Genomic DNA, 16,896 nt, shown 5'->3' with positions numbered 1-16,896 from the left:
GCGACTTCCCAATTTCGTCGGTTACCAAATAATATATCACCAGTACTAAGAAACAATAAAACCATGCCAACGCCCTTATCCATGCAAAACACATAATACGTCTGGTCGATGCATGTGCATGCAGAACCTAGAGATCTGTCCCTTGACGGTCGTGACGGTTTTTTATCCTCCTTTTGTCCGATCGACTGCATGTATCCAATCTTTTTCCCTTAACCATCATGTCTACCCGTGGGAATTTCGAGTTCTCTACCTCTGCTCAACGTTTCGGATGCGTACTGAGCATTCTTGATGCACATACAGTCGAAATTGTCTTATTGCATAATGTTGGGAGAGAGTAAAACCCAATGCATTATACAAATTATGCATCATGACAATACATTTTGGCTGAGAACTTGACTTTTGTTCTGACCAGAAGCTATGCATTATACAATATATGCATTGTGATGATATGCAATAAGACAATTTTGACTGTATCGCCCTCTGTCGGTTCTTGGCCCAACAAACCCTCCTTGGCCAGTTCTGCTTGGCTACCAACCCATGCTGTCGACGAATTCGTCGACGCAAACCTACTGATACTCACACCCGAGCTCTCCTAGTGGTTGAGCCACCCCAACTGAATGAGTCAACGCTCCATCTCATGATGTTGAGCTCCCGCCCGCAGTTTCTCCTCCACTGTCCCAGACCGACATGTACGTCGACAACGATGTACCCCCTATGGTCAAGGACCCAGTCGACACGACTCCGCCTCAAGGCGTCGAGCCTCACCCCTAACACGAGGTGCCAGAAGAAGTCGACTCTTCACATCACTTCACACTTCACAACACCAGGCCTGACCTGGACGAGATCCTCGGCCAGACCTCGGACCTCCTTTTCGGCCGTGGCCACACTGCCACACGCATCTCCCAAATCGCGGGCTTTCGGACACTGATTACGCCCATTACGTCTTCAACCACCATGGCCTTTCGCCATCCGAGTCAAAACGCCTATACAAGGTGTGCGGTCTTAAATCCAGTATCCGTGGGACCTTCCAGTGCTCTTACCCCTCCTGCACCTCTGTGTATACTAGGAGGGCTGATTTGAGCACCCATAAAAAACTCAAGTATTAGTGTACATGTACCACTCTTGCCCTCCCCTCTTCACACCATGGCCTCTTTTCTATTTAGGTTTTAATTTTTTTCCTACATAGTTACTACCATTAGTTGCTGTAAAATTTTCCGCACAAATAAAGTATCCAATGCATTGCCTGATATGGAAATATGGGAACTTGTGGACCTTTGTTGGGTCTCGTGTTGCCGATCAACATTGTCCTTAAGAGGAAATCGACGATCGTGCTTGTTTGAGTTCCAAAACACTGATGTTTGTGTATATTTATATTCTTGACGACGGCCCTGTGAGAAATCGCTCTGACTAAAAATTCTGCCTTGTAAAGATCCTTGTATACCTGTGCAAGCTTATTTCCTTTCGTGTTCTGGTTCACGCTATGTTTGGCACAGGGTCCAATCTCGATTGGTCGGCTTCCATTCTCTCGAAATGCTCGGCAACGAGTCAACAGACATTCGAGGAACATTGCAAGGCGCGTTGCGCGCACTGGGCCCGTGCAGAGAGGCAGAACAAACGTTGGCCTTATATGTGTATTCATCCTATACAATGTCTTTAAAAGAATCTTGCAGAGAGTGCCCAATTCCAGCAAACGACTTCAATACGGGATGGTCAGCGGTGCTCAAGCAGCAGTTTCCAGGAGGACATCCGTCATCGAAAGTAAGTCTCTGATTACTTGTGACACTTACAATGACGGAGATGATATCTATCCAGAGCTAAAAAATGCAAAACTTCCCGAATATACTCAAGATAGTTTTGCAGCGTCTGATCTCTTGTTGCCTAGTTCGGGTCGCACTATCTTGACTCATGGTACACTAAGGATGTGGCAGAGTACCGAGGGGCGTGAAGTCGTTGTGAGTGCTGGAAGCTTTGGCTTACTATTAATCCACAGTTTTCCTAAAATGCTAGCAGAGTATGGTCGTCGTCAAATCTCTGGACAGTTCATACGCTATCCATAGAACAAGAGGTAAGGAAGAGGAGGATAAATATAGAGATAAGCTGTTTTCTGTGAGCTTTTCCTAAAATCTATAAATCAGGTTTGCAACTTACTTATAATTCGATTCAGTACTTCGAAAGGGAAGTTGGCATCTGGTTACGTGCCCGATCACATCCGAACATCACCTCAGTCTGTGGATTCATCCCCTCTTATGGCGAAAAAAGCCTTCCGGCACTCGTATTCCCGTACTATCCCCTCGAAAATCTTCGCTTGTACGTTGACCGACAGGCCACTCCCCTGAGTGACAAATCGAAGCTTCTTCTTGTAAGTAACGCCTTTTTGTATATAATTGAAGAGCACTGATGGCAGTTAGCTATGCGATGTGGCACATGGTCTGAAATACTGTGAGTGGACTAAGTTACAGCTTTCTTGACCCGTTGCTAATCATCGATTAAGTACACGGTTTGCCGGATCCAATTATACATAGAGACCTCTCCGGGGTACGAGTTTTTCGCTGTGACTACTGAAGTTACATTGCAAATCCTCATGTAATCTTTTAGTCAAATGTTCTCTTGAAAGAGACTGCTTCAGAGATTGTCGCTTGTATCAACGATTTTGGGTCAGCAAAACTCATCGATCCAGCTTTGAACTTCGTATGTAGTTCATCACGACATACAAAATATAAGTGGCAGCCGCCAGAATATCTGAAATCCGGGACCTATCTTGAGAGCTATACAAACCCAAAGCCGTCGGGCGATATATGGTCATTTGCGTGTGTTGTACTAGAGGTATGTACCTGTTCGGCGTTTTTTATACACAGAGCCATAGTATTTTGTTGTAGATACTTAGCGAAAGCGACCCGTGGCCACGAAGTACTGATGTGGCTGGCGAGCTCCGAAAAGGCAAACATCCGCCATTCCCTAACAAAGAATTCGAGAAGAAATTCGGGGATTTTCTTGAAGGGTGCTGGGGCTGGAAAGCTGGGAAATCTTGGCCAAAATTGCGGTATACAGCCGAGAAAGCAGTTTCGAAGCTAGATAATCTTATTAAGGCAGAAGGTTAGCCCGTGCGTACATGGCTGCAGTTTATGAACAATGTTCAATTTGTGCGAGAACATGCGAAAACATGCTTGTCTGAGTACGTTGAGAAACATAAGTTGTAACTACTACAACAAGCAGTAGTACGGCTGTCTTGCCTTTACTGCATTTCTGACTTACAATAACATTGTGTGTATTATGAGAACTGCTACAGATAAATAGATGAATTGCCGGATAATGGTACAGGTCATATTATCTAGACATAGAAGGAATGGGAGGATGATTGGCAATAAATACTTTAAGCTCGAGAAGAACCTTATTAGCACAGGGGCGCTTTGTTGGATCGCAGGACCAGAGACCCTTTAGCAATGCAGACATGTATGCCTTTGGATGCGTCTTTGCCGTCGTGAGTATCACAGCCCTCAAACGAAGCATTAGTCTGATGTATAAAAATTAGGTTTTATATGATCAATCTCTGTATAAGGACACCGGGAAGTCTGCAAGCGAACTGAAAAAAGATAATACGCCACCTGTTGAGAGGGAGTACATCACTGATCCTAAACATTGGGCCTCTCGTGAGACCTGCAGACTGCCAGCAGCCTTAGGATCAAAGAACTCGGGAGCACAATAGTATTCGTGTCCTCCTTGAATGTTTGCACTGACAGAAATGCGGTTATGACCCAAGTCCTCCATCAGGTCAGCACTGCCAAAATCGGCAAGCACGGCAATACAGCGACGCGGGAATGGTGTGCTCTTAATGAGAATGTTATCCTGAATGGATGTTAGATAAAGCTTTCTGATATTATGACAACAAGACTGGTTCACTGGGCTCAGATCACCGTGCGCACAGCTCCTTGCGTGAACTAGAAGTATGGTAAGTGAATAAACTATTACCAGCTCACTAGGGCAAACTTACGAAACTCAAGGCCCGTAACAATGTCATGCATCTTGGGATCATCTCACCGTTAGGATATGATAACACGAAAGACGTTTCTATGAAACAGATAGCGCACCAGATCCAACTTCTCCCTTAAGTTTAGTTCTTTTTCGCTCCGGTATGTGTGTAGATTCTGATTGCAGACATCCATTACAAGGACAGGATAAGGAGACTTGCCAATTGTGGCGAAACCAACAAGTTTGTTGATATTTCTGCATGTCGTTGCGTCGATAGATTTCCATACCTCTGCCTCCCGTATGATTCGCTAGATTCAATAATGGTAAGTGTTAAAACGCCCGAAATGAAGAGAAACGCACATTCCAGTGTTGCTTTTCATCAGCTGCTCCGTTACGTTTATTAAAGATCTTTACAGCAAACTGCGAGTTGTCAATCAGTCTCTGAATGCAGCAATATGATTTTATCCATAAGCTTACCTCCTTGGAGTGACTAGGAGAGAAGAACCTTTTGACAGTTCCAGAGGCACCATTACCAAGAAGGTCGCTAGATGTTTCATCAAGGTCAATTTGGTCGAGCTGGAGTCTCTTAAGATCTACTCGGAAATTAGGCACGATTAGAAATTATGAGTTTGGGGTTGGAAACTTACCTTGAATTGAAAATGCCAGAATGTCTTCACCCCTTTTCCTTGCAATTGTTTCATTTGCTCGCAATGCAATGCTACTGCCGATTTTCCTCAATGAGCGTTCAAGCTCAAATACGTCATGTACAAGTCCAGAATTTAATATTTCCTCTCTTCCTTCATTGGAAATACTCAGATCTAATAGAAACTCAGAAAATGCGCAAAAAGGCATAGGAGAAATACTTTCCTTGATTCGAAATATCGTACTTTGTATTAGTCTCCCGCTCCTCGCACGCCAGAATCTTGCTGCCCAAGGACTGAATCATGTCAATTGTACAGGTTGCACTTTAGGGATGGCAAAATACTTACAACTATGGCATTTCCTATGTACGAAATTACTGAGTGAGCCTCTCCCAGTAATCCAGGTTGATCTTCTTTCTGCGCCCATTGAGAAAGAACAAAGATAATCCTGGTAAACAACTTGAGTACAGAATGAGGATATATGATTAGTTTACATACGGCACGAAAAGCTCAACACAACGGCGGACTCTGTCAACTTTTTCTGGGTGTTGATCAATGAGATAAATTATGGTGATGGAAATCGATTGGCATTCAGCCACACATGCAGAGAAGGACTGAGATTCGGTATCGTCAGAATAGTCCTTGGTTGATAAAGAAATGTCTCAGTATTAGCGTTAGAGATCAGATGTCTGTAGTAGAATCTGGAAAATGCTTACTCTTCTGGAGCACGCATCCAATAAGAAAACCATTTTCCTAGCCATTGCCCTCATGTCATTCCAGACAACCGTCTCTGGTTCAAGAGCAATGTGTTTTTATTCACACCAAAAATACAATTTTACCCACCTCGACTTAGCTTGTCCAGATGTGCCTCGCGCCACCACTTAAAAAGCATAGCATGTGAGTGGCCAAAGTATTCCAGGAGATGGGAAATTGTGTTGGAAATGTCGCTTGTTTCATTAGATTCCGTAGTTGGCTCAGCCGATACATCATTCTCAGAAGAAAAACTAAGCACCCAAGTTCCGTTGAATGAATGTGCTGTTTTTAGTTTATGAATAAGAGATAGATTAGGCTGAAATGCAATAGGAGATAAAATTTCGGACTCGGTGCGCTGACGCGTAGTTTCCTACTCCCAGAGATTCAGCGCTTTGAAAGAATAGTGGAATAAGGCGGAAAAACACACAGCAACAAGTTCAAGTGCGTCATCAATGTCACGATACAGCTGCTTTGCCTCGTATGTGTTGCCACTCCTACCAACCCAACGTCTACACCTTGCAAAGAAGCTAGCCTCACAACCCTGTAAATAGTTGGCTCGCCGATTCGTAACTCTGAAGTATGATGCGAGCAGCGGTCCTTCAGTTTTAGCCTTACATCCGTGGGGTTTGTGTACATACCTTTTAACTTCAACACGTATCTCTGCAGTTCTTTGGTCGTTTGAGTTGGCAAGGAGATTGTCGATTGCAATGCCTTCAGCATTTTCAACGATTTTCTCCAGCTCCTCAAATCGCTCGTGCATCTTCTTTTCGTTGCTCTACCACGTGGCAAGTTTAGCTTCTCTAGTGTAAAGCATGTATGAGGACATACGCACAGTGCCATACTTCATCTTGACTACTCAGTGTAGCAGGTCGTGCGGCGGAGACAAAGGAAATGACCAGGCATCCTTATAAAGAGATCTGAACCGAGACAGATTCACACAGGGATAGCAACCGATAGTATAACACACTGTTCTGGTTAGTACTCTATTGTTTCTTCGTGCTGACCCTATCAGAACGACTAGAGTGAGATCATGTGACTGTCGATCTACACACATACTTTCTTTGTTCGCTACACGCGTTGCCTTTCTCCAATAATGACTGTTCGCGGAGACGAGCCCTTGGACCCCCCTGAGGATGATGAGGAGCTGACGCCCTCTGAGAAATGGTGGAGGGACCACTACGAACTGCTTGAAAAGCATGGTTATCGCTTACGTCCACGTTATCGACCAGAATGGACTCCGTCTTGGAAGGGCACGGGAAAGAACCCTCTCCGCTTCGAGGATAATATCTGGAACAAAGTATGAGGCTTTCCATCATTATTCCTCCATGCATTCTCTTGACTGTAGTTCATGGCTTAGACACGCCATGTAATTGACGCTACCTGTGTAAAGGACGCGAAGACAGTTTCCATAAAGCGCATCGCACGGAATTCTCCAGAGTTGTCCATCGCACTCTACTTGTCGGATGTAGAAGGGTCAGAAACATCTATGAATCATTGTGTCCCAATTCTCGATCATTTTAGCGATTCACAATTTGCATTCCTTGTAATGCCAGTGCTTCGCTGGTTCGATGACCCTCCATTCTTCTCCGTCGATGAAGTCGTTGACTTCGTTCGCCAAACTTTGGAGGTAAGCCAGCCACCTTGAATACCTTTCCTCAAATTTTTCTTGACGTAAACAGGGCCTCAAATATATGCACAGTAAAGGTGTAGCTCACAGGTAAGCCCTTTTGCTGTTGCCACATTCTCGCATTCAATCTGGGTGTTTCAAGGGATTGTGCAAAATTAAATATAATGATGGATGCGACAACAATGTATCCAAAAGGGTTTCATCCAGCAGCAAAGCTGATGGATCCCTCGGGTGTAAAGCCGGCACCTGTACGTCGTCGCCGTGACGTATCAGGAGTCAAGTACTGTTTCATCGACTTTGGAATTTCTACACGCTTTGATCCTAACGTAAAGGAGGATGAACGGCGCGTTACTGGCATAGACGGCTTAGATCGTGATGTTCCAGAGCTATCTGCTAATATTCCGTACGACCCGTTTGCAGTCGATGTTTTTATTCTTGGGAACGTGTACCGGAAAAGTCTCCTCAACGTGCGTCCTTAACTCTTCGTTAGAAATGGTTGGACTTGACACCAGAGTTCCTAATTTCTATTAGAAATACGTCAACCTTGCTTTCTTAACGAGTTTGGTGGATTCCATGACCAGCAAATACGCTGAAGATAGACCGTCTGCTGCGCAAGCATTGGATCAGTTCCACAATATCTTGAAATCCCAGTCTCGTATTCTCCTCAGGTGGAGGCTCAAAGAGAAAGATGCTGGGTTCGTGACACGTATATTCCAAGATATTGGTTCCGTTACACGGGAAGGAATTTTTATTTCAAGGACAATCATCAGTAAGAACTTTTTTAGATGGACAAGCAAATTGCTGACTTCTAGTCTTGGTGTTTGCTGTTGCAGACTTGCCTTTGAAATTATTGCATAACTAATGCAGTTGAATCTTAATGCGGGTTTTAGCCCAGTAAAATTGCAGTGATGTATTCCTCCAATATATAATTTTTTTTCATAAATACATAACATTTTCCCGACAAGTTCTTGTTATTTGCATGTGTCATTGTTACTGAGACATAGAGCTATGGGACGATATCTCCGCGAGAGCCCTCATGATTTCTGTGCTTGATGTAAGGCCGTTTGTTGTTACACGAAACCATACCAGTATATTTAGCCATATATATATATGTATATGTATATGTATATGTATATGTATATGTATATGTATATGTATATATTCGTTCAATATACGCCTAATGCGGAAATATTGGACCTTGTGGACGCGTGTAGGACCTCATATCATCCTTACCTTTCAGATAGCCGTTCTTTATTTCCGTCAAACGTGCGACCACGTTATATTGCTCCTCGTAAGTCACGCAGAGAAAATGCGTCTTCCTAGACTTACCAGAACTTAGATCACCCATGGGAGACCTGGTCTCGTCGGTTTTGGCTGTACCGGCTTATGTCGAAGGATTCGTAAAAACTGCTAGGGTGGTGATCAAATACAAGTCAATTTCGGAGGACCATGTGGAGACTGTCGAGGATGCCATGTTCTGCGCAGAGACTCTCAAATACTATGCAGGCTTCGTGAATATCAAAGACGAGAATATTCTCAACCATCCGTCCGCCCCACTTTTGGAAGAAGCTCTTCTTCACGCAAAAACTGCGTTGGAAACGGCAGAGCGAATTCTCCACGATTGGACAGTAAAACTCAAGCTCTATCCGAAATCTCAAGGAAGGATGATTCTAGACAAGCTGGCTTCCTCCATCGCTGAGAAGTTTGCTCAAAGCAAAAGCGATGGTTCTGGCGGCGATCGGCGGAAAAATCCGCTGAGCAGGATAAAGCTACTTCAAGAAGCATCGTACCTTGCCTTTGGCGTAATCGAGATCAAGGATGCTATGAAGAGGCTCAACAAGTGGATAACACGCCTGGAACATCTTCTCCTCACGTCTCCAAATTTGAGGTTACGCACGGAAATCGTAGACTCGGACAACAGTCATGGAGACAAGCAGGACGATGTTGCATTCGTTGCTGCGGCGCGTAAACGGGCGAAATCCGAAATTCCAGTCACTACCATCGATGCTGCAGCTCTAGAGTCCGCCTTCGACATCGATCCGAGTCATAATTCTGGGATCCACCGGTTGGAGGACGGTGACTACTCTGGGTGTATTGTCGACTTGCGTGACATTCAGATACGACCATTTACACCAGACATGATGGAGGAACAACGTGATACCTTGAACATCTGCAGGCTTTTCGCCGAAGCACCGTCAGACAGCGAATACCGCACTCGAGCTACCGTCGGCATCCTTCCTTGCCTTGGCTATGCTATTGCAAACGCAGGGAAGAACCACTATCTATTTTTCCGTCTTCCGTCCGGAACAGGTACGCCCCGTACACTGCGCAGTTTGTTATTGTCTGGGCCAGCTGCACATTCTATCAACGCACGTCTCGACTTTTGCATCAAGCTTGCGACGTCCGTACTCATCGTCCAATCGCTCGGACTTGTTCACAAAAACATCAGGTCGGATGCGATCCTTGTTACAACACCGCTCAGCACTTTACGGGACAATAAGACTCTAGGGACGCCCTATCTGATTTCGTTCGGTCAGGCCCGTTTGTCCGCGGGACCTTCCGATCTAAGGACATATGCCGGAGCATCGCTCGCGATGAACCTGTACATTCATCCACGACATCTAATTTCATATAAACGAAAGAAATTTCAAATGCGTGACGACATATACAGCCTGGGAATCTGTCTCCTCGAGGTTGCGATATGGAGGTCTCTTCTGATATGGGACAGTGAGAACGATGGATTTGTGTTCGATCACAGCGTTGTGGACCTTTCTGACGATCATTACGAGGAAATTTTGGAAAGTCGAGGCCATTCGACACAACACGATAAAAGCTGGCTCCGACGTTTCGACTTGATGGAGTTTGTGCAAAAGACCGTACCTATCACGATGGGTGACACATTAAAGGATATTATTCTTAATTGTCTGACGTTTGGGGAACACGACACGCCGTCATACGACGCGACCTTCGACGTTATTCAAGAGACCGATACGCAGGATGACAGGGCCGATCAGCAAAGCGTAATGTTCGTGCAGGACATCCTAACCAAATTGCGCAGTTTGTCATTTGCAGACACAGAGAAGACCGGGTAACCACGGCTTGCAGAATAAAATCATACGTGAAATGGGAATAGTTTGTATTGTACTCCACCGCAATTCACTGCCCTTTGCATCCCTCCCCTAAGCGCTGTCAGAACCTGGACGCCGCCCGCGTACGTTCGAAAACGCTTCTTGTCCGAGAATCCCAGGTCGCCGTTTTCATGTAATACAGCTATCGTCAATGAGCACAACCTTGTGCTTGATTAAATTTGGATAATTTCAGGCTAGGGCTGCACCATCCTACTTTGCGTGGCATGGGAAAGCATTGGTTCTGAACAGGGCCACGCTCTTGTACTCAACTAAGCGAGGCCAAAGGGCAATTGCAAATCACACCAAGCTCTATCAGGCAACACGGAGCGTTGTTATTGTTTCCTCGCGGATGCAAATAAGTACACTAACGGAAGTAAAAATAACCTAGGAACCTGGATGCGTGGGGCGATGTCTTGTTGGACATCGTGGGTCCGACGCGTATCCAAACAAGGCCCATCCAAGTACCAAAGCTGGACAGGAGGCTGTTACTGAAAAAGACCTTAATAGTTCCGCAGACGCTTTGTAAATTGCTGCTTACACAACAATCAAAGCGGCAACATACATTATGCATGTCCGTGTCTCGTCATAACATTCTCAAATCAAAAATAAATCGTAAGGAAAGCCATAATGCCAGTGCAAAGAGGAGAGGAAAGGAGAGGAGAGGAGAGGAGCGACTATTTTGGAGTATTTTGGACGTCAGGAACGAAGCCCTATCACTGTCAGCCAAGCTCATGTAAACTGCGAGAGCAGTGCAAAGTGAAGAGCTTTCAGAGACTCGGCGACTGTAGAAGACTCTGCAAAGCAGTTTCGAATCTGTGCTCTAAAGTAAATCTCTCACGATATGGACCGAAATTTCCTGCTTTTTAATTTGGCAACCTGTAACGTACTCAGCGTCAAATCCAAGTAGCAGAGAGCATTAGACACACGGATATGTTATGAATGGATGAAGAAACGTGCTTCTGAGTGGTAGGTGTCTCCTAATCCACAGATAGAAGCGCCCTGTACATCCACGGAAGACGTTATTCATTGGGCAAACGGCTGGTTCCTTAAATATGCTGGACGATAAGTCCTTCGAATGAGAGCTTCGGAATCCACGTAGACATAGTCCGCTCTGCTATTTGGGACAGTAAGATAGTCATGAACATCTGGATTGAATATCCCAGTTGAAGCCTCTCTGCACAAAGTATAATGATGTTGTCTCCTGAAAGCCTTTGAGCAGTTGAAAGTGATTCAGGCAACTGACTACCTCAATAATTTAGAGATAATAGAACTCATGTAGTTCAACTGTTTATCGGAGGCATTCTGGAAGAACTTCGCTCTGTTTGACTCTGTCAAGGCGCTTGACGACTATCTCTGCGGTTGTCACTGTCAGAAAAGGAAATACGATTCACGAAGCGTCAACGTATCAAGGAGAATAAAATATTAAAAAGCCGAATAGATTCTCCCAAGTGCAGTGGTATCTAAACCGCCATTGATCTTCCGCAAAGACAAAGAACTCCGGGTCTAGAGTTTTCAAAACGTCAGTCATGGCGGTGCCTTGTTCCCGGTCATCGTGATTGAACAGCTTTTGTGTAGCCAGCTGTTTTATAGAAAACGGAGATAGAAACGCTCCTTGTGCGACTGGATCTGGTGTGGCATCCTTAGTTGTATCGGCAAAATGTGACTTCGACTTGAAGAGATCAAGTCGAACTACTAGTTAGTCGAGTTGCTGTAACAGAGGGAGTGCATCTGCGACGATCGAGGATCACAGAGAGCGAGTGGCATCGTAAGTAGACGAGTTCGAGGGCCTTTGTCGCCACGACATTCAACAGTTTCACTTCACACAAAGGAGTGAAGACCGATCAATTAGCGAGATTGAGGAGCAGAAGAGGGAAAGGTGCGTACATCTTAAGCAAATCCGAGAATAGATCCAAGGGGTCATTTGAGGGATGGAGAAGCATCTATTGGGTACAGTAAGACCTACCTCTTCACAGCACACATTTCATCCTTATGCGTGAAACCTTAAGCAGCAAGCTTGCTTTCATCAACGATGCACGACTACTGGAAGAAATACATTACACGATTAGAAAACGAGCCTGGCCGACGATGCTTTGAGAAGGACGACGCGTGGACGTCACCAGTACCAAAACATGCTGTCAATGTCATGTGACACTCCAAGCAAGCAGCCGAATTGTCCATGTTCTAGTAACCGTTCTACTTATCTCGACCAAAGGACAATTGCAAACCTGACAAGTCTATATACCGGCTGTACAAGAATTGTTCCTTGTTGTTTCTAGGCGGAAGAGAGGCGGATCTAAACACATGGAAACAGTATCGACTGGACAACGTGGAAGCATAACGGCGAGAATGATTTCCAATTTCGTCAATTACCAAATAATATATTAGCAATAGTACATGCATGAAACGACAGGAACACGCAAGGCTCTCAAACATGTGAAACACGTTGTACCTCTAATCAATGCACATGCATCCAGAAACCAGTCCCTTGGTGATTGTGACACCTTTTTCTTCCTTTTGTCCGATCAACTGCGAAAAACTCATTGCCGAATATGGTAATATTGGAACATGTGTGTATTTGTTGGACCTTGTGTTGTCGATCATTTTGGTCCTCGAAAGGGAATTGACGATCGCGCTTGTTGTTCCAGTGATATTTGTGCGTGTTTATGTGTTTGTGCAATGGTATGGGAAATTCGCTTGGACCAAGGACCTGCCTTGTAAAACATCCTTGTATACCTGTGTAAGTATCTTTATTTCCGGGTTTTGGCTCACGCTGTGTTTAGCTCGGGGTTCAATCTCGATCGGTTGGCATCTATTCTCTCGAAACGCTCGGCAATGAGTCAACGGACATTCAAGGAACATTGCAAGGCCCGTCGCACACACACTGGGCCTATGCAGCAAGGCAGCATAGACGTTGGCCTTATATGCGTACTTCATCCCGTGTAATACCTGCAGGAGATTCATCTTGCAAAGCTTGCGCTCGTAGGAAGCGACTCCAATACAGCATGGCTAGCGGTGCTCAAGCAGCAGAATCGAGGAGGGCATCAGTTATCGAAAGTGCGTAGCTTTCTGATTATTCGTCACGCTTACAGTGACGGAGATGATATCTATTCAGAGCTAAAAAATGCAAAACTTCCCGAATATACTCAAGATAGTTTTGCAGCGTCTCGTCTCATCTTGCCAACCTCAAGCCGCACGATCTTGACTCATGGTATGCTTAGAATGCAGCGGAATGCAGAGGGGAATGAAGACGTGAGTGCAGGAAACTTCGGCTCGCCGATCTACTAATAACTGTCTTTAATCCAAGCAGAGTGTAGTTGTCATCAAGTCTCTTAATGGTGCGTATGCCACTCACAGGACGGGGGACAAGGCAGAGGAGGACAAATACAGGAATAAGCTATTTTCCGTGCGCTTTTCTTGAAATCTGCAATCCAGTATCGGATTTACTGATGATTTGACATAGTATTTCGAAAGAGAAACTGATATCTGGATACGTGCTCGATCTCATCCGAATATCACCTCACTCTGTGGATTTATGCCCTACTATGGCATGGATAACCTTCCGGTCCTCATATTTCCATTTCATCGTCTCGGAAATCTTCGCATGTATGTTTACCAACACGAAATGAGCAGCAAATCGAAGCTTCTTCTTGTGGGTAACGCCTTTCTTGTGTAGTATTGGAGAGTACTAATGGTGGACAGCTGCGAGATGTAGTGCATGGTCTCAAACACTGTGAGTAAACCGATTCACGTTATTCTCGAGAGATTTACTAACGATAGATCAAGTACATGGCCTACAAGATCCAATAGTGCATAGGGACCTCTCAGGGGTATGTGTATTTTCTGTAATTACCTACATCGCGTCGCAATTCCTTACGCCATCTTCAGTCGAATGTCCTCTTGAAAGAGACTCCCACAGGAATCGTCGCCTGCATCAACGACTTTGGATCGGCAAAACTGATCGATCCGGATTTGAACGTCGTATGTAGCTCAACGCAAGCTACCAATTACAAGTGGCAGCCGCCGGAGTACGTGAAGTCCAAGACTTTTCGTGAAAGTTATACAAATCCGAAGCCGTCGGGTGATATATGGTCTTTTGCGTGTGTTGTACTAGAGGTACGTATCTGTTAAATCTTAGTCATTACACAGTACTGCAACATTTTATTATAGATACTTACTGAAGGTGATCCGTGGCCACGAACCGCCGATGTAGTGGTAGAGCTCGAGAAGGGTCACCATCCTCCGTACCCTAACAAAGACTTCAAGAAGAAGTACGGGGACTTCCTTGAAGGCTGTTGGAGATCTTCGCCGGGCAAGCGATATACTGCTGAGAAAGTGATATCAAAACTGGATAGTCTTATTAATGCAGAGAGCTAGTTCGATGTAATGATTATGTGACAAAAGTAAATTCGCCTCTAAGCTGTGTTGCTAAAGAGAAAGAAAGCTAGCGTGCTGCTGCTAGTCCTTGAGCAGGTCAAAAACTATGATGGTGTAGATTGATTGTCCTTAATTATGTCGAAATAGACTAGTGATGTGAAAACCAATGCATTTTTTACTAACTCTTGAGCGGCACAAAGCTGTATACTATACATTATTTTGACATACTATAGCACTGAAGACAACAAACGGAAGAGACTTAGAGATCATTGGACCGACAATCTATGATGAATTCGTCTATTTCTGAGAGGACCTTTTCTGCTTTCAACCGCTCAGCTGGGTCTGTACTCCAAAGGCTTTGGAGCAAAAACCAATACTTTTGCTTTGGCCTTGCTATAGACGACTTTACAACAGGTAGCTTTCCCTCTTTCTTCAGCGTCTCCACTGGCCTCCCTGGCTGAGCATAAAGAGAAAGTTCACACACAATCTAACAGCTTTTGTCAGATTACTGCTGTACTTGATTGGCCAGGCAACTCACCACTGCAAATACACAACCAAATGCATACATGTCTGCCTCCTTTGAGACTTTTGGAGACGCACAATTCTTCTGCTTGAATAGCTCAGGTGCACAGTAATGCTCGTGGCCCCTTTGAGTGTCTGTACTTTGTGATATACAGTAATAGCTGGAGCTTTCTGTCATATTGGCAACTCCAAAGTCAGCAAGTACAGTTATTCAGCACGGTGGTAATTGTGAGTTCTTGACAAGAATGTTTTCCTAATGTAATGTAAGTCAAAAAAATACTTCCTTTGAAATGGGTTGTACGTACCAGCCAAAGATCACCATGTGTGAATCCATTTTTATGAACTGTGGTGCTGCTATTCAACAAGAGAAACAATAAGCAGTGTATTGGATGATGCACAAAAGCTAAGTCCAGTGACCATGTCATGCATCTTGAAACAAATGCATAAGAACATTGCAAATCACACAATTGGACAACATACAAGATTTAGTTTCTCCTTGGTATTGATTCGTCTTGACCTCCAGTAGCTATCCAAACTCTGCTTGCAGATACCCATTACAAGAACTGGGTAAGGAGAGTCTTTTATCAAAGAGAAACCTTTGAGTTTGTTGATATTTCTGTACTGTTCTGTCTTTATATTAGTCCATATCTCTGCTTCTCGGGTAATTCGCTGAACAGTGTTTAAAGCATAGACAAATAGCTAGACAAAAGAGGTACTCACATTATAATGTTGTGTCTCATCAGCCATTTCACTGCATCTATTAAAGATCTTAACAGCATACTGTAGGTAGGCACACTATAAAAATCCTATACAAAAAAGTAGCACTGGAAGAAATACCTGCTCAGTAGTATTGAGAGTGTGAAATTTCCTGACTGTCCCAGATGCACCAGATCCAAGAAGCTTGCTAGATGTCTCATCAAGATCAATATAATCTAATTGAAGACATTTAAATACTAAATGGAGTTAGTTTGCAGTATCATCCTGTCTACATAATGTTCTGACCTTGAGACAAAGATTTCCTTACAGTCATTTCCTTTGCTTCTGCTGTAATGCAATCCCTAATTTGTCTCACCATCACAAAAAAGTCTTAAGTATTATACTTGCTTGTAATCTTGTATATTTTTTATATTTTATAAAATTTGTCCAATTACTTATAATCTTCCTGGAGGGTTAAGTAATAACAGTACAATGTTAGATAAGTAAGTAAGAATACTTTTAAAACTTGGCAATTTCCATTATAATTTTATAAATTGTCAAGTTATAAAAGTGATTATAACACTTTCTAAGATTACAAGACTAAGACATACTTATTTATTTGAGAAAGTATAATATCTGCTTATAATGCTTATAAGTCATTACAAGCATTTGAATCGCTTCCTTTTGCTTCAGATACAATTTTTTATCAAATAATTAATAAAATATAATTATATTTAATTATTTAATACAAAATAATAAATGATACATTATTTCTACAGTTCTAACCCCTGCACCAGCAGCAGCCTCTGCCTTGTTCTTTCGTGAGTAGAATTCGTGTCAGAAAAGGATGAACACATCCTTGGGCCGTTTGATGTAGTCTTCGTCACCACGTTTGGTCGTCACTCGGGACCTGTGAGTCAAATTGTGTGTGTGTGTGGGATGAGGTCGAGTGGGTTGTGGAGGTTGAGGCTGCACCTGTTAGACAGGTTTAGAGTAGTTAGCAAGTGACAATAGGAGATAAAAGGTGGACGTACTGCGACAGCGTGCAGCAAGTGTGAGTGGTGCATACAGGTTGAGATCCGGAGCGTGAACGAGTTGATTCAGGCTGCAGACAAAGCCGTATCAGTATGCATATGATTATTATTCTGACTGACGTGCAATTGGAGGAGCAGTGAACTGAGTCGTTTTT

General features: G+C 44.0%; 7 protein-coding genes across 7 annotated transcripts in view; 4 read left to right on the top strand and 3 right to left on the bottom strand.

The window, feature by feature from the left end:
* Positions 1–1,480: 1,480 nt before the first annotated feature.
* On the top strand, positions 1,481–3,332 carry FOMMEDRAFT_31059 (kinase-like protein; the record flags this gene model as incomplete). Its single annotated transcript, XM_007269803.1, has 11 exons — positions 1,481–1,629; positions 1,661–1,758; positions 1,813–1,952; positions 2,011–2,106; positions 2,165–2,359; positions 2,409–2,439; positions 2,492–2,535; positions 2,596–2,688; positions 2,722–2,823; positions 2,877–3,093; positions 3,295–3,332. 11 exons carry the CDS (start codon positions 1,481–1,483, stop codon positions 3,330–3,332), a joined length of 1,203 nt encoding a protein of 400 aa, XP_007269865.1.
* Positions 3,286–6,221, bottom strand: FOMMEDRAFT_148615 (kinase-like protein). Its single transcript, XM_007270025.1, has 16 exons — positions 6,193–6,221; positions 5,999–6,135; positions 5,788–5,932; positions 5,451–5,487; positions 5,324–5,397; positions 5,106–5,248; positions 4,956–5,055; positions 4,834–4,903; positions 4,614–4,784; positions 4,444–4,559; positions 4,327–4,386; positions 4,086–4,274; positions 3,989–4,019; positions 3,898–3,935; positions 3,641–3,843; positions 3,286–3,444 (listed from the first exon to the last, which is right to left on the bottom strand). Exons 1-16 carry the CDS (start codon positions 6,205–6,207, stop codon positions 3,435–3,437), a joined length of 1,539 nt encoding a protein of 512 aa, XP_007270087.1. The 5' UTR covers positions 6,208–6,221; the 3' UTR covers positions 3,286–3,434.
* Positions 6,222–6,453: 232 nt separating this feature from the next.
* FOMMEDRAFT_112858 (uncharacterized protein) lies at positions 6,454–7,938 on the top strand (the record flags this gene model as incomplete). The annotated part of the gene is made up of 6 exons (XM_007270024.1): positions 6,454–6,657; positions 6,718–6,987; positions 7,040–7,077; positions 7,130–7,454; positions 7,519–7,756; positions 7,821–7,938. The coding sequence occupies 6 exons, from the start codon at positions 6,454–6,456 to the stop codon at positions 7,847–7,849; spliced, it is 1,104 nt and encodes a 367-aa protein (XP_007270086.1). The 3' UTR covers positions 7,850–7,938.
* A 395-nt stretch (positions 7,939–8,333) lies between these two features.
* FOMMEDRAFT_160228 (uncharacterized protein) lies at positions 8,334–10,079 on the top strand (the record flags this gene model as incomplete). The annotated part of the gene is made up of 1 exon (XM_007270023.1): positions 8,334–10,079. One exon carries the CDS (start codon positions 8,334–8,336, stop codon positions 10,077–10,079), a length of 1,746 nt encoding a protein of 581 aa, XP_007270085.1.
* A 2,065-nt stretch (positions 10,080–12,144) lies between these two features.
* FOMMEDRAFT_160226 (kinase-like protein) lies at positions 12,145–14,489 on the top strand (the record flags this gene model as incomplete). The annotated part of the gene is made up of 9 exons (XM_007270022.1): positions 12,145–12,255; positions 12,896–13,169; positions 13,228–13,364; positions 13,423–13,518; positions 13,576–13,764; positions 13,815–13,845; positions 13,899–13,942; positions 14,001–14,228; positions 14,283–14,489. The coding sequence occupies 9 exons, from the start codon at positions 12,145–12,147 to the stop codon at positions 14,487–14,489; spliced, it is 1,317 nt and encodes a 438-aa protein (XP_007270084.1).
* Positions 14,490–14,748: 259 nt separating this feature from the next.
* FOMMEDRAFT_31055 (uncharacterized protein) lies at positions 14,749–16,041 on the bottom strand (the record flags this gene model as incomplete). Its single annotated transcript, XM_007269802.1, has 7 exons — positions 14,749–14,942; positions 15,090–15,151; positions 15,317–15,354; positions 15,492–15,680; positions 15,732–15,806; positions 15,849–15,943; positions 16,014–16,041. The coding sequence occupies 7 exons, from the start codon at positions 16,039–16,041 to the stop codon at positions 14,749–14,751; spliced, it is 681 nt and encodes a 226-aa protein (XP_007269864.1).
* Positions 16,042–16,590: 549 nt separating this feature from the next.
* FOMMEDRAFT_160225 (uncharacterized protein) overlaps positions 16,591–16,896 on the bottom strand; it is a gene marked incomplete at both ends in the record, with an annotated part of 1,438 nt that continues 1,132 nt past the window's right edge. The window contains 2 exons of the mRNA XM_007270021.1: positions 16,591–16,682; positions 16,742–16,812. Coding sequence (XP_007270083.1) covers positions 16,591–16,682; positions 16,742–16,812 — 163 coding nt within the window. The remainder of the gene's footprint in view (positions 16,683–16,741; positions 16,813–16,896) is intronic.

Source organism: Fomitiporia mediterranea (assembly GCF_000271605.1).
Source record: "Fomitiporia mediterranea MF3/22 unplaced genomic scaffold FOMMEscaffold_11, whole genome shotgun sequence".
NCBI classification, from domain to species: Eukaryota; Fungi; Basidiomycota; class Agaricomycetes; order Hymenochaetales; family Hymenochaetaceae; genus Fomitiporia; species Fomitiporia mediterranea.
This window is presented reverse-complemented; position numbering and strand designations above follow the sequence as displayed.

Excerpts from the sequence above, each read along its gene's own strand:
- FOMMEDRAFT_148615 (XM_007270025.1), bottom strand. Across the intron at positions 5,933-5,998 it reads ATACGTGTTGAAGTTAAAAG|AGTTACGAATCGGCGAGCCA; the intron begins GTATGTACACAA and ends ATCATACTTCAG. Across the intron at positions 4,560-4,613 it reads TCTGGCATTTTCAATTCAAG|ATCTTAAGAGACTCCAGCTC; the intron begins GTAAGTTTCCAA and ends ATTTCCGAGTAG.